Source organism: Chelon labrosus, assembly GCF_963514085.1.
Source record: "Chelon labrosus genome assembly, chromosome: 9".
Lineage (NCBI taxonomy): Eukaryota > Metazoa > Chordata > Actinopteri > Mugiliformes > Mugilidae > Chelon > Chelon labrosus.
In genome coordinates this window covers 17,453,261-17,466,654 of record NC_140359.1, presented here as the reverse complement: position 1 = coordinate 17,466,654, position 13,394 = coordinate 17,453,261, and the positions used below count along the sequence as shown (strand labels likewise).

Genomic DNA, 13,394 nt, shown 5'->3' with positions numbered 1-13,394 from the left:
CAAATACTTTTGACCAGCTTAGTTCACTCAAACCAGTTGCTGATCTTTTGCCACAGCATTCTTTAGCCCCATTGTCATAACCAAGCACCCAGCCCTGGGTTAAATAAATGTTATTTTTATTTGTATATTTTTATGTTTTTTATTATGGCTTCACTTACTAGGCTACCAGCTGTCAGACACTCTAAGGATTATAAATCATAGGTTGTGTAAATATTCTACACTGGGTGGAGTCATTTACATATAATTTTTTTTCGCAGTTTTTAGGATTATATTTGAAATTACATACACAAGTAAAGAGATTTAGGTGGTTAAACAGAAGTATCACCGATTCATACAGTCAATGTTTATTTTATCTACGGGACAGTCTGTTCTCGTCTGCGCGAAGCGTTCATGGACCAGCTGGCTTTCCGTACTGTGGTGATGTCACCGCCACTCATCCATTTCCGGTATTTTGTATTCTTTGGGCGGGTTTTACAAATACGTTTGGATATTCATTTTGTAAGCATTAGCCGTCGGCGAGGGAAATATGGAGCGGTACGTATAAAATTCGTTAGAAAAACAGTTAAAGACATTTTGCAATAATGTTAAAGATCAACAAGCAACATACTAACACAAAAAGTAATGGTTTTGGTAACTTGGCTAACATACGCGAGCGGTTATTGTTTGCTAACGCTAGCTACCGTTACGTTTATACGCCGTTACCAACAGGACAAATTGTTTTACGACATCTATACTTTCTGGCACTCATTTTTCAAATTAAGCTGATAAGTGTAATGTTTCATGTTGAGTTTTGGACCATTAAACATTAGTTTAATGGAAGTTTATAGTAGTTACGGCGCTAATTAGCCACCTCCTCGGCTACTACGTAAACATACACTGATCCTGACAGACGCTGCGTTAGCTTGCTGTACCCACATCCACTGACATTGACTTGTAAAATAACCCGTTATTATTGCACTTTAATACGGTTAATTTATTATCTGTGACGGCGAAACCGTTAATCAACATTTACCAACGACTTCTGTTTCTTTTTTTTTTATTAACTTGTGTCCAGCGGAAGGATGAGTCGAGCAACAGGCAGCAGACTTTCAGAGCTGCCGCTGCGAGTGCAAGACAACAGGATGAGCATGGTGTATACAACGCCTCAGAGGTTGGTGTAAAACAACTTGACCTATAATAAAGACACTGCAATAATCAATAAAGTTAATTCGATCTTTTATTCTCCAGTTCAATATTGGTTCTGTATTAATATGACAGCCACAGAATAGTTAAGGGGCGTTGACATAGGGAGCCTCTTGCAGCAACAGTATGTGACACGAAGGGACCACGGGGGTGATAATGAAATTCAGGGAGTTGTGGCGATCTCTTCTTTACGTATACTTCAGATAACTATCCATCAAATTAATCAGAGATTGCTATCTGCACAAACAGATGAAGATCCTGGGTGTAGTTTCATACAACTCCCTAAATGACTATAGACAAACAGTGCCTTCCTGTTTTAGATTTGGGCTTTATTTTGAACATTGGTTGATGTGCAGAAACAGGATGATGGAAACTTGTTCAAATGTAAATCAGAAAGTGGAATGCATTCATCCGTTCACCTTTTTTACAGTAAACAGCCAGCATTTGGAAAGCTCAGCGTATCCAAACCACAATCTGGGACCTCTGAAAGGCGTACCAGCTTTTTTGGTGCCAGGTACGTGAAAAATGTTTTATTCATACAAATAATCTTAAAACAGGTTTTAAGATTTTTAAACCAGTGTCACTGTAACATTTGCACCTCAGAACATTAAGCAAGCGTCTGTCTTTTTTTCCAGTAATTCCTTTCTGTGTGCAGTTATTTAAATGCAAATTAAATAATCAATTTTATATTTGTCATATCAATAAATTGACTGCAGGACTAGTGGAGCCAACATGCCTCGCACCAGCACCATGTCAGGGTTTGGAGGAACTGAGAAGATCAAAGATGCCAGACCCTTACATGATAAATCTTATGTTCAGCAATGCATCAGGCAGCTACATGAGGTAAAAAAAAAAAAAATAATAATAATGTCTCACTCTGTGTAATCTATATACACACAAAAGCCTTTTCTGTTTGTGCATTGCTCCCCTCTTTATGTTCAACCGTGTGCATTATAAATATATTTGACTTTACTGCCCCACAGTGGTTGAATCAAAAATCTCACTGAGGCAGACAAACTGCTGAGTACTGTTGTAGCAGCAAACATCTGAGTTTGTGTGATTGATTCATTAACTACAGACAAATCTGAAAGGCTTAAATAATATTATAGCTTAATCTTTATTGTAACAGATTTTGCTGCCTAGTATAGATGCAGTTTTAGTCTGAATGAGAACCCACACTTCTGTCAAATCATTTTTTCCACATATATTTTCCTAGTTCTTGACAGAGCAGGGTTTTCCTGGCACTTTATCATCAAAAACCCTCCAGTCCCCCTCCACCAAGGAGTTTGTGAAGATGTTTGAGTTCATCTACCGCCAGCTAGACCCAACCTTTGAGTTGCCAAACTCAAAAGTTGAGGAGGAGATTCCAGCTATGTTAAAAAGCTTGAGGTAAAATGCCATGTTGTTGTATTAGCAACTCATGTTTATCTATTTTTTTTTTGTCTGAGTCCATACAGTGCACATATTAATTGTAAAAAAATTAGCTTTTAATTTGGCTCCTCTTATGTAGTTTCAGAAACATTGCTGACTCTATATCTTTACTTCTCTCCATGTTTTTTGTTTAAGGTATCCATTTGTTCTCTCCAAGTCCTCTATGTATTCTGTCGGAGCTCCTCATACCTGGCCTCAGGCGCTGGGTGCTCTCACTTGGCTAATTGATAACGTCAAGGTGAGGAACGAACAACATTGGGTTAAAACACTGGGGTGTTACTGTCTAAAAATAGATTCACTGGCAGATATTTCACGAAAAAAAAGGAAAATAACTAAACGAGTTCATTTTTCTTTTTAATGAAATGAGTTAACATCTGTGTTTTCTATGTTTGTGTGTCAGATCTGCTGGAGTTTGAGTCAGCAGGAGCTGCTATTCAGTGACTTCAATGAAGACAGTGACAACATCGAGGAAGGGGCTCAATATAACAAGGTACTCTTAACTTCTTATAATATCAACATGTAGAATAATAGCTAATACAATATACAAAGAGACAAAATAAAAGAGCATTACGTTGCATCCACTACGGGAAATCCTACACAAGACCTTCTTGTTGTATGGTTACTGTTATAGTGCATCACAAAGCCATTCAGGTGTTGTGTCTCTGTTGTTGACTGTGAGTCAGAACTGAACATTTTATAGTTACACTATCTAAATCTTGACATTTGTGTGTTTTTATTAATGTTTGCTTTCTTTTTGATTTTGTGCAGCTCTTCTTGGACTACACTGTTGAGACATACTCCAAGTTCATTCAGGGTGAAGACACATTTGATGCTGAGGATGAATCATTCCTCAATAAACTAAGTAAGCACGGCATCTCGCTGAAATGATATTTTAATAACTGTTAGGGTCTTTGTGTATATGTGTGCATAATGTCAACCCAGTTGATATTTTCAGTTTATACATTTTCACTATACGTCTTCACAGAGAAGCTGTACAATGTTGATGAAGCCCTGCTGGCCTCGATGGAAGAGAAACACAGAATACTCACAGATGAGGTTGAACGACTGGAGAAAGAGAGTCAGACTGTAAGACTTTTATACTGACACTTCGGCATGTGTGCTGATAATGTTTTATAATCTGGATATCCCTTATATCACTGTGTAGAGTAATAAATCTAAGTGGAAACAGAAAATTTGAGTGCTGTGATGAAACACTTTTTGCCTTTTGGGCTGTAAGTTAAAGGCTTGAAGGGGCTCAACAATAAATAGATAAAGTAATTTTCGATATCTTCCTGGACAGGACCGTCTAATGACCAAGAAGATGGAAAAAATGAAGCTGCAGACAGACCTGAAGAAACTCCAGAGTTATCGAAGCAGCCTTGAGTCTTTCAAAGCGAACCTGGAGAACAAAGCTTCAGAGCTGAAAGATGAGCTGGAGACCACTGGTAAATACAAACAACACAGCTTTGATTCAGCCGTAGTCTGAATAACTACAGTTATTGTCTGAATAACTACAGTTATTCATAACTACAGTTATTCAGACTACAGTTAACTACTACTAACAGCAGTTTCTGCTTGTTAACATTTCAAAAATGCTGAAAATAGTTTTGGACAAGATTGTTGTCTAACTGTGATGATCAAGCATAACTTGTTTTCTGACGCAGCCATGAGTTAGTCAAAATTTATTTGCCAGATGTTTTTAAATCTGACATTGGAACAATGACTATAGGAGAACATTGACATGAGCATGTCTGTGAAGGTTTTCAGTCCAAAAAAGGTTAAAAAAAAAAAAAAAAAGGCAACTGGACTAGTAGAGTTTTTTGAGAAGAAGTTTCACCACTCACACATGAGCAGTGTACCGAATCACTTCAATTCACACGAGCTTCACCAAACTTGGTTTAATTACTTTCTGCAAGAGCAAATCATCTGTGGTTTAAATGTTTTCACGTAACTTGTATTATTTTCCAGTCAGTCATCTGGAATCTCTGAAACATGAGAGAGACGAACTGCAGCACATCCTGCAAAACCAGAAGTTCACTCCAGCTGATGTAGAGAGGATCAACAGAGAGAAGAGGGAACTCCAACAGACCATCACCAGTCTCACCAAGTCTCTTGAAGATGCTGAACAGCACAAGTGGAATGAGGAGATCGCTCTGGCCAAAGTGAAAGAGAAGGTACTGTATTTACATCTAGTTTGTATGTAAAGAAGAGCAGCCATAGGCATATTCTGTTGGGAAGTTGTAGGCTTTTACATTTATTTTGTCCAGTGGTACAAATTTTGACCTGTGATTTTAAACGCTTTTCCTCTACCTCTTCCATCCGGTTGTTTCCATCAATTCCAGGCGGAGTTGAAGCTGGCTGAGTACCACAAGCTGGCACGTAAACTGAAGCTGATGCCACCCTCTGCTGAGAATGCCTGTGGTCACGATTTTGAGATCAGGGCTTTTGATTGCGGGACTAGCTCTGTTCAGCATAAAACACAAATACAGGTACTTTGAACCAGTGTTTACAGCATAAAAGCCTACAGTCACATTTTGATAAAAGCCTACAGTCATATTTTGATAAATCTTAATTCAGCATCTATTTCTTTGTGCACTTAGTTGGGGCTTTTGCACGCATCTTTTTTATGTCCACGGTGTCTTATTATGTTGTATTTTACACACTCTGTGTTGTAGATGCTCCTGAGAAAGCTGATCAGCGATGTGGAGGAGGAGAACAGTCGTTTAACAAACATGAAACTAAGTCTGGAGGAATCTTGTGAACAGGTAACAGCACCTTTAAGCTACTGTATTGTATTTGTTTTTAGAAATATTGCAGTAAGCAACAACAAGCCCATCTCAGCCTAATTTATAATTATTATTATGTGTCTTCATCTTCTAGCTAAATTCTAACATCATGGACAAGTCCAACGATCTGAAGCAGTTGAGAGAGCAGATCCGCAAACTGGATGAACGGCTGGATTGTGACATGCAGGTACGGTTCATGTTCTGCACCGTGACACAGAAAACATGTTCATCTTCATATATAAAGTGCTTCATACTGTGTGTTTGTGTGTGTTTAGGAGCTGGCCCGAGAGGAACAGGAGTGGGCAGCAGAGATGGAGTCAGTGGAAAACCACCGCAAACTTCTCGAGAAGAAAGTTAATTTTGGTTATGACGAGGCTCTGCAGCAACTTAAGGCAGCACAACAACAGTGAGCAACAACTATATGTTTTTAAGGATTCTCAATACCCCTGGTTGCATATTGACACTCAAACCAACGATATATGGCCCTGGAAATACTGTTTTATGTTTTTACATCTGCCTCTGTTAAACGCATAGTCATAAAATGAGGGTTTGGAAATTCATTTTAACACCACTGAGGTCTCTATTTCAGTTCGTGTAATTAATGAGCTTGCTGTTTCAGAATAAAAGACTTACAGCCTATTTTTTCCTCAAGGTACCACCTAGTGCTGCAGGAGACTAACGAGGAGAGGCGAACAGTAGCCAACAACCTGGCATCTGTGTTTACCACAGCTGCTAACCACTTGTCCATCACAGAGGTATCTTTCCTACAACCCTATGTCTTTCTCTAGTGCTCAAATGAAGAAGTTTATTTTAGTGTGTCAAGAAATGTACTTGCTTGTGCAAATGTCTACTCTCTACTCTAAACACAAATAATTCATTTTACTAGAAAACAAAAAGAATGATGTATTGTGAAATTTTCGTACTACTCTCTTTTTTTTCTTGGCACTATAAACACAACCACATAGCATAAAAGTTGATTTTTGAAATTGCTAAATACAGTATTGGGCATTTTGTCCTCAAAGTTGATGTGTTTGAAGCAGGAAATATGGGCAAGCTGAAGGATTTGAGCGACCTTTACAGGGGAGAGTTTGTGATGGTTAGACAACTGGGTCAGAGCATCTCCATATCATTAGATGAGCCACTGTAGTTGCTGAAAATGTTATTGTTGGTCCTGATGGAAGTGCATCACCGTTTGTCATGCATTGAAGGTTCATTGCTGATGTTTGCTTACCGCTGCCTCTTGTCCTCCCTGCATAACAGAAGTCCATGGAGGATCTGCACAGCCGAGTGCAGCAGATGTGCTCCAAGGCTGTCGAAGAGGACGACGCCGCTCTACAGAAGATGCGGGAAACTTTAAAGAGCTTCAAGTCCAAGGCAGACAGTTTATAAAGAGACGGCAAGATGGAGACCTGTAGGTCCATCCTGCAGACCTCTTTTATGTAAATATGATCTTTCTGTTATTCTTAATGTTTTTAAGGTGGTGGGGTGTCTGTAGGGTAAACATAAAATATCCGCACTGATAGCCTCCACATTGTTGTCAGCTCTTAAAGCATAACACAAGCTTTTCTACATCTACTCACTTTTCTCCTAGTCACCATTCTCCCCTTCTTTTAGGCACCTTTTCCTGAACTGTTAATTGCAAAGGCAGTTTTTTGAAGTTGTTGTTTTGAAGGATGTGTTTGCTCTTTTTTTTGCTAGTTATTAAAAATATTTGTTACAGAAATGCAACCTTTTTATAGTGTGGCCAGAGTCTATATAACATTTCTGCAGCAAAACTATCAACTAAACTAAGCTGATATCTTAGGTTTATTAAGGAACATTTTACTTTCAAACATCAGTACTTGTAAATCTATTCTTAACTAAACTAATACTACAAAACGAACACATGTGAATTTATGAATTCAGCTTGAGTTTCATATTGGCATGGACAGTTACTGGTTAACAGAGAAACAGCTAGCATAGTTTCCATTTGTGTCAGTCTCATTTATGCTATTTTTACCAAACACATTAAAGCATTTAAGTCCCACATATCGGCCAAAACTCATAAAACTGACGGGCTCATTAGTAAATGAAGCGTTTATTTTAGCTGCAGCTGTTTTCTGCTCATCTGGCAGGAACGTTTATTGGAAATCATTTTACAGAGACAGATTTGGCAGTAAGGACACTAACAAATCTCACGGTACAAATCTTTTCACAGCGCTTTCTCCGTGCATGGCCAACACAGCCTATTATTATTATACCTGTTTCCAATGAACTCTGCATACTTGGCATGCGGTATTAGTATTATTTTTTTGCATCTGTATCCAGTCCAGAGATTTAATCCAGATATCTCGTCACTATCTGCGTATAATTCAAATATTCTTGTTAACTGGTTTCGAAAAACTACTTTGATCTCTAAATCTTTGTGTATGCTGTATCCAGAGTTTGCCATCATGCAGCATCACAAGACTACTTCACAGACTCACAAGTAAAATAAAGACCTCTGTTTTCTAATTCAGCTTGGACGCGCTGGTGTTGATTTATGCATCTTTTTGTCATTCTCATGTTCCACACTAAACAAACAGACTTTAAGAGAAAATGTCTTTCTGATGCACACTCCAAAGCAGAAGGTGGCAGTAATGCACCAAAAAGCTCTTATGAAACTATGAATGGCAAGATGCAACAACATAAAGAGGTCTTTTTCTTGCAGCAAAAGAAAAAAGAAAAAAAAAATTCCTTAAGTTAGTGTCCTGGGCAGAAGCTCAAAGCTGCACACTGCTTTGATTCTTCACATTCTTCAATGACGGGTAACCTGCAAAAAGAAGTCGATGTGTTTACTGACATCAATGTGTGATTCTTATAGATTATAGATCATCTGGGAAATGTAATGTGACATTACCAGACATATTACATTTAGGTTTAGTTCAGCAGTGAATTGTTAACTATTATTATAAATGATCAAGTAATTTCTCAAGCCTCGGGAGGATTTACTGCTTTCTTTTCATGAAGTCATCAACTGAATATCTTTGGCTTTTGTGCTGTTGCTCGGACACCTCGGGTGCTTAGACATTTCACAGACAATTCATCGATTAATCAAGAAAACGCGCAAATTCATCCACAAAATACCTCTCAATGCGTCTACAACATAGAGTTCAAATGATCTATTCTTGAAACACTCTCAAGCAAGTCTGAAGTGGCATCCTGGGATTTGGAGCTCCGATGGTCGACCCCTGAAATCGCATCGCGTTGGTACGGTGAGGCGTCTTTGGGAAGGCCGTCGGCTCTGCAAGCGTGAGAGAAATGTTTTGGCAGATGTGATGAGGAGGGATGAGGTGAGTGTGAGGGGGCTCTGTGGAGAGATGGAATGAAAAATGTGATGGATAACTTCCACCACAAGCAAGGACAGCCCTGTGTGTGAGAAAAAGAGAGCAGGAGAGAGTGTGTGTGTCTGTGTGTGTGCGTTGGGTGGGCTGGTGGTGAGGAAAGGAGGGGCCGTGGCGGGAAGTCAAAGGAAAGGAGAAAGGTCGGTGCCGTGTGTTAACAGCCGCAGAGACTGATTCATCTAAACAGGGCAGGACCTTGGTGTGTTTATCAGACCCCATGTGGACAGGTGGCATCCATAAAAGCCCTTCTACGAGACCTGTCCGTCCATGTGTGAGAAAATAAATGTACCTTTGCACCTCCCCAGGCACGGTGCACGCGGTGTCTTAAATGTGTGTACAGTATGTTTCACTCCTCATGAAGGAATCTGCTGTTTCTGCCTGGAACTGTTTGTGTTTTTTTGCTTGTTTTGTGCATTTCTTCACATATTATGTGGCATTTCTTGAGTGTGCGTGTGTTCCCCTGTGTTGCCCGTGGCCCCTCAGCCTGCGTGGACACATTTTTCCATAATGGGTCACTGAATTTGAAGGCACAAATGCACCATGAAATCTTAATACACTGCATGTTCCTGCTCTCGCACGGGAGATGTGACCTGGCTCAGGGCAAAAGCTTAACTCTCGCAGAAATTGTGTGTAGGTAGATCTGAGTGCGTGTTTGTGTAAAAAAACAAGGTTAAAATACACAGGTTATGTTCGTCCCTTCTCCGTGACATGAACAAGGTGTGTGTTGCTGCTTTACGTCGTGCCACAAAGCTTTCAGCAGCTAATTCATCACACCAGAGACAGGCAGACAGAGTAGAGTTCTGAAGTGTTAATGTGGAGTCTTATTAGGGGTTAATCTCGCCCATCCACCACCAGCACAACCTGTTCTACAGATGTGGGAAAGCGGGGAGCAGAGAGAGAGAGTGAGAGGACACTGTAACGAGAGAGAAGACGGCGAGCTCTCTCTTATTTTCGTTCTCCCAGCCTCCTGTCAAAACACCATTGTGTAGCTGAAATCTGTCTTCCTTAGACCTACATTATGACTAGCTCTGGCATTTTGATTTCTGTTCCAGCAGCTAATTGTCTCCAGATTTAGAAGACAAATCAACTTCTGCTCTCGCTGTGTGGCAACTGCATGCAGAAATGACGCAACCGCTGTAATAAGACTCGGATTTGAAAAACCGCACTGTCTATCTCGAGCACAGAGGCTTATGACAATAACACAATTACAGAAATAATTGTGCATCCTTTTGCAGCTGTCACTTACGGGGCTTGCTGTGCTTTTTTTTTTTTTTTTTTTGCAAAGTGCTTGTTTGAGCTGATGTGCTGCTGATGTTGAAAGCTGCAGGAGTTTTGGTTTAGGTTGGTATATTCTTTGTGTCCTGCAAAACGGGCAACACGTGTTTGTTTACATGGATTTGAAATTAACTGTAGATGCAGCAACTGAAGTAATGAAGCTCAGACAGCATGGTCTGCAAGAACATAATGCAAGATAAATCAGAATATGTTACTCCTCTTACATCTGCATACTTAAGGATACTAATGTACTGTTGTGCCTCTTTAACAAAACTGTCTGTAAACCAATAATAAAGCATCAGATAGGCAGTTAGCTGGTAATGAAAAAGGAGAGTAATCACAAAGCTCCTAAATAAAACAGAACCGAGTAGGCCGCCCTTTATTCAAGGCTTCTTTGGACTAAAGTAACTCATCACCAGTGTGTCTTTGCGGACACCTTTCTACATGGTCTCCAGCGCCTCTCCATGTTCATGTGTAAGGTCAGTCCTGTTATGGTTCCTTTGATGACAGTTTGCCGTGTTGACATTAAAGGAAGCTTCCCATGTGTTTCACTGCACGTTGACAGTTCCCTGTGTGTTCAGCCTCAGCGTGAAGTGCTGTAATCAGGGTATCTTCGGTTGAATAATAGATTCAGTGAGTGACCGGTTTACACACAGCGGGTTTTTCCATCTCAGCTCGCCCATAATTCAACCAAGGCATGAAACATAACAGGTTTCTCAAATGTTATTCTTTTGTGTCAGGACAATTTATCCGCGGAGCCCGAGAGACGGAACGGGAGATCGACCGCAGATTTAGCCAGAAAATAAGTCACAACCCTCGTTCCCTAAACTAAGTGATGCCGCGGTCACGTAGGACTCCTCAGAACGGATAAGAGAAATAAAACAGCTGGAAACCTAAAGCTTCACACGTAGTGGTTCTCTGTGAATATTAGAGCATGCTTCGTGGCTAACTCTTCATCATATAGCTCACTTTATTGGGATACATTCCCAAAAGGATTATTTATGCAGCAGCCATGAGAAAGTCTCATGGTTGAACATAAGATGATTAGAATATGATAAAATAAAATGTCTGATATATTGTATATACAGTGGACATAATAAGTCCATGTACTCTTGTCAAAACAGCAGCTACAGATTTACTTGAACACCTGAGTGATGTCTTTAAACTATGAGGTCACACATAATGCTTTGCTTTACGTAGTCCAAAAACACTGGACCTTTTACACCAATCTGTCAAAACATTAAAACCACTGACAGGAGAAGTATTGACCATCTTGTGACAATTCAATGTTCAAAAATGGTTTAGGAACAACTAACAAAAACATGAAAAACAACACAAGGTATTGACCTGGCCTCCAAATTCCCTAAATCCCAAACTGATCAAGTATCTGTGGGATGATCCACAGAGGACTCTCCCCTCAACCCATAGGACCCAAAGGCCCCCACTAACAACATCCTGTTGTCAGACACCACAGGACACCCTCAGAAGGCCCATGTCCATTCTCTGATGAGTCACAAGTGTTTTGGAGGCACAAGGGAGACCTACACAATGTTAGGGTTGTGTAGGTCTGATTGGTTTATATGATAACCGCATGATGACAGCAACATTAAATTGCTCATCGGACTGAAGTGGTCTCAGCTTGACCACAGGCTTTGTTGTCTAGAGACGACGGAATGATTCAGATTCAGGAAACTTTATTTGTCCCTGGGGGGAAGGAACATGTGAGCAGCATGATATGGAAAATAAAATGCACAAAAACTATGCAATAAGTATTTGAAACATTTTAAACCGTCCATAGAGAATGCAAACATGGCTGCATGAATAAGGTCAATAAATAAGTCGATAAAGTGCAGACAGGCTAAGTGTAAACAGGAGTTACAGGGATTAGATATTTACACGTTATTTAACAAGTAATTAATTTGTGATCTCATGATAATAAGGGCAACGAAACAAGCATTCACGTTTTCTGCTTCCGTAGAGGTGTTGACTGGTGGATTTTGTTTGGCCAGAGGACATTTTACTGGCATCTGTTCTTCAGTAACAATTGTTCACTGGTTTTCAGATATGAAAACCAGTGAACAATTGTCTGCAGAAGTTCCGCGCAGCTCAGAAAATAAGCAATATTACGTTAAAGGCTGTTTGGAGAGTGGATAAAAATTAGATGACAAAATGTTGAAGGAATTAAAGTCATTACCTCAATATTTGTCCTGTAGACAGAAGCCAGTGTTGGGGATTCTGTTTTTCCATTCAGATGTTTTTTGTTCTTTTTTTTTTTTTAACCGTTACTGCTATTCTGTGTTCTTTTAAAGGTTAGAGCATGGCGGTAACATTACAGATGGCAATGTTTCATTTCCTGTTCTGGTAATGTCAGTTAAAGTGTACCTACTTGACTGTGGTTTAGGACACTTTCCCCCATATGGTATAACTTATGAGAATCAAAGGCCAAATAAACATGGTGTGTGATTATCCGTCTTATTCTTTCCACTTGCAGTGAAAAGTGGCCTTCAGACATCAGTTGGTGTGTGTGTGTACACAAGTGTGTCCGTGTTAGATGTCTGAATACTTACAAGCGCATTATACTTGCATATTTTTCAGAGCTAGATGATGTGTGTGAGAGAGTTACGGAGCGAGTGAGCACGAGATATCAGATTTCCATCAGGTTTGTCTCTCTCACCCAGGCCTGGATGGGGGTTATTACGCCACTACAAAAAGTCACGAGAAGGTCATTGTGGACTGTGAAAGGTTATGGAGGGGTTACAAAGGGGCTGTGAGTCAGAAGTTTGACCCGTTGCTTTGCTGCTTTTGCTCTGTGAGTCATTTTCTGGCTTAGTGGGATCCATTTCAGGGTCTATTCACCTCAGGCGGGAAACAGATGTCTGTTACGGGATCATGTAGTCAGGCATAACATTATGACCACTTTCGTAATATTGTGTAGGCCTCCAAAACAGTTCTGACTCTTCAGAGAATGGTCTTCTGAGCGTGTCCTGTGGTGTCTGACAACATAATGTTCTTAGTGGAGGCCTCTGGGTCCTATAGGTTGAGGGGATGGGCCTCTGTGGATCAGGCTTGTACCAGTGCATCCCACAGTTACTTGATCAGTTTGGGATCTAGGGAATTTGGAGGCCAGGTCAGCACCTTGTGTAGTTTTTCAGTTGTTCCAAAAATGTTCTGCTGGGGATGGCTGCTGTTTCAAGGAGTGTCATTGCTATGGGGTGCCTGCTCTGGTGCAGGTGGGTGGTAGATGTCTAAGTAATATCCACATGAATGTCAGGTCCAAACGTTTCCCAGCAGAACATTGTATTGTCATAAGATGATTAACTTTATTTACTTCTACTGTCAGTGGTCGTAATGTTATGCC

At 40.2% G+C, this 13,394-nt stretch overlaps 1 protein-coding gene across 1 annotated transcript; it reads left to right on the top strand.

Moving 5' to 3' along the window:
- The first annotated feature begins 434 nt into the window (after window positions 1-434).
- ndc80 (NDC80 kinetochore complex component) lies at window positions 435-8,237 on the top strand. The gene is made up of 17 exons (XM_084550921.1): window positions 435-534; window positions 1,055-1,150; window positions 1,613-1,696; window positions 1,899-2,025; window positions 2,399-2,571; window positions 2,749-2,851; window positions 3,014-3,103; window positions 3,382-3,475; window positions 3,599-3,699; window positions 3,914-4,058; window positions 4,582-4,787; window positions 4,956-5,102; window positions 5,289-5,378; window positions 5,494-5,586; window positions 5,675-5,805; window positions 6,052-6,154; window positions 6,660-8,237. The coding sequence occupies exons 1-17, from the start codon at window positions 527-529 to the stop codon at window positions 6,786-6,788; spliced, it is 1,920 nt and encodes a 639-aa protein (XP_084407047.1). The 5' UTR covers window positions 435-526; the 3' UTR covers window positions 6,789-8,237.
- The last annotated feature ends 5,157 nt before the right edge of the window (window positions 8,238-13,394 follow it).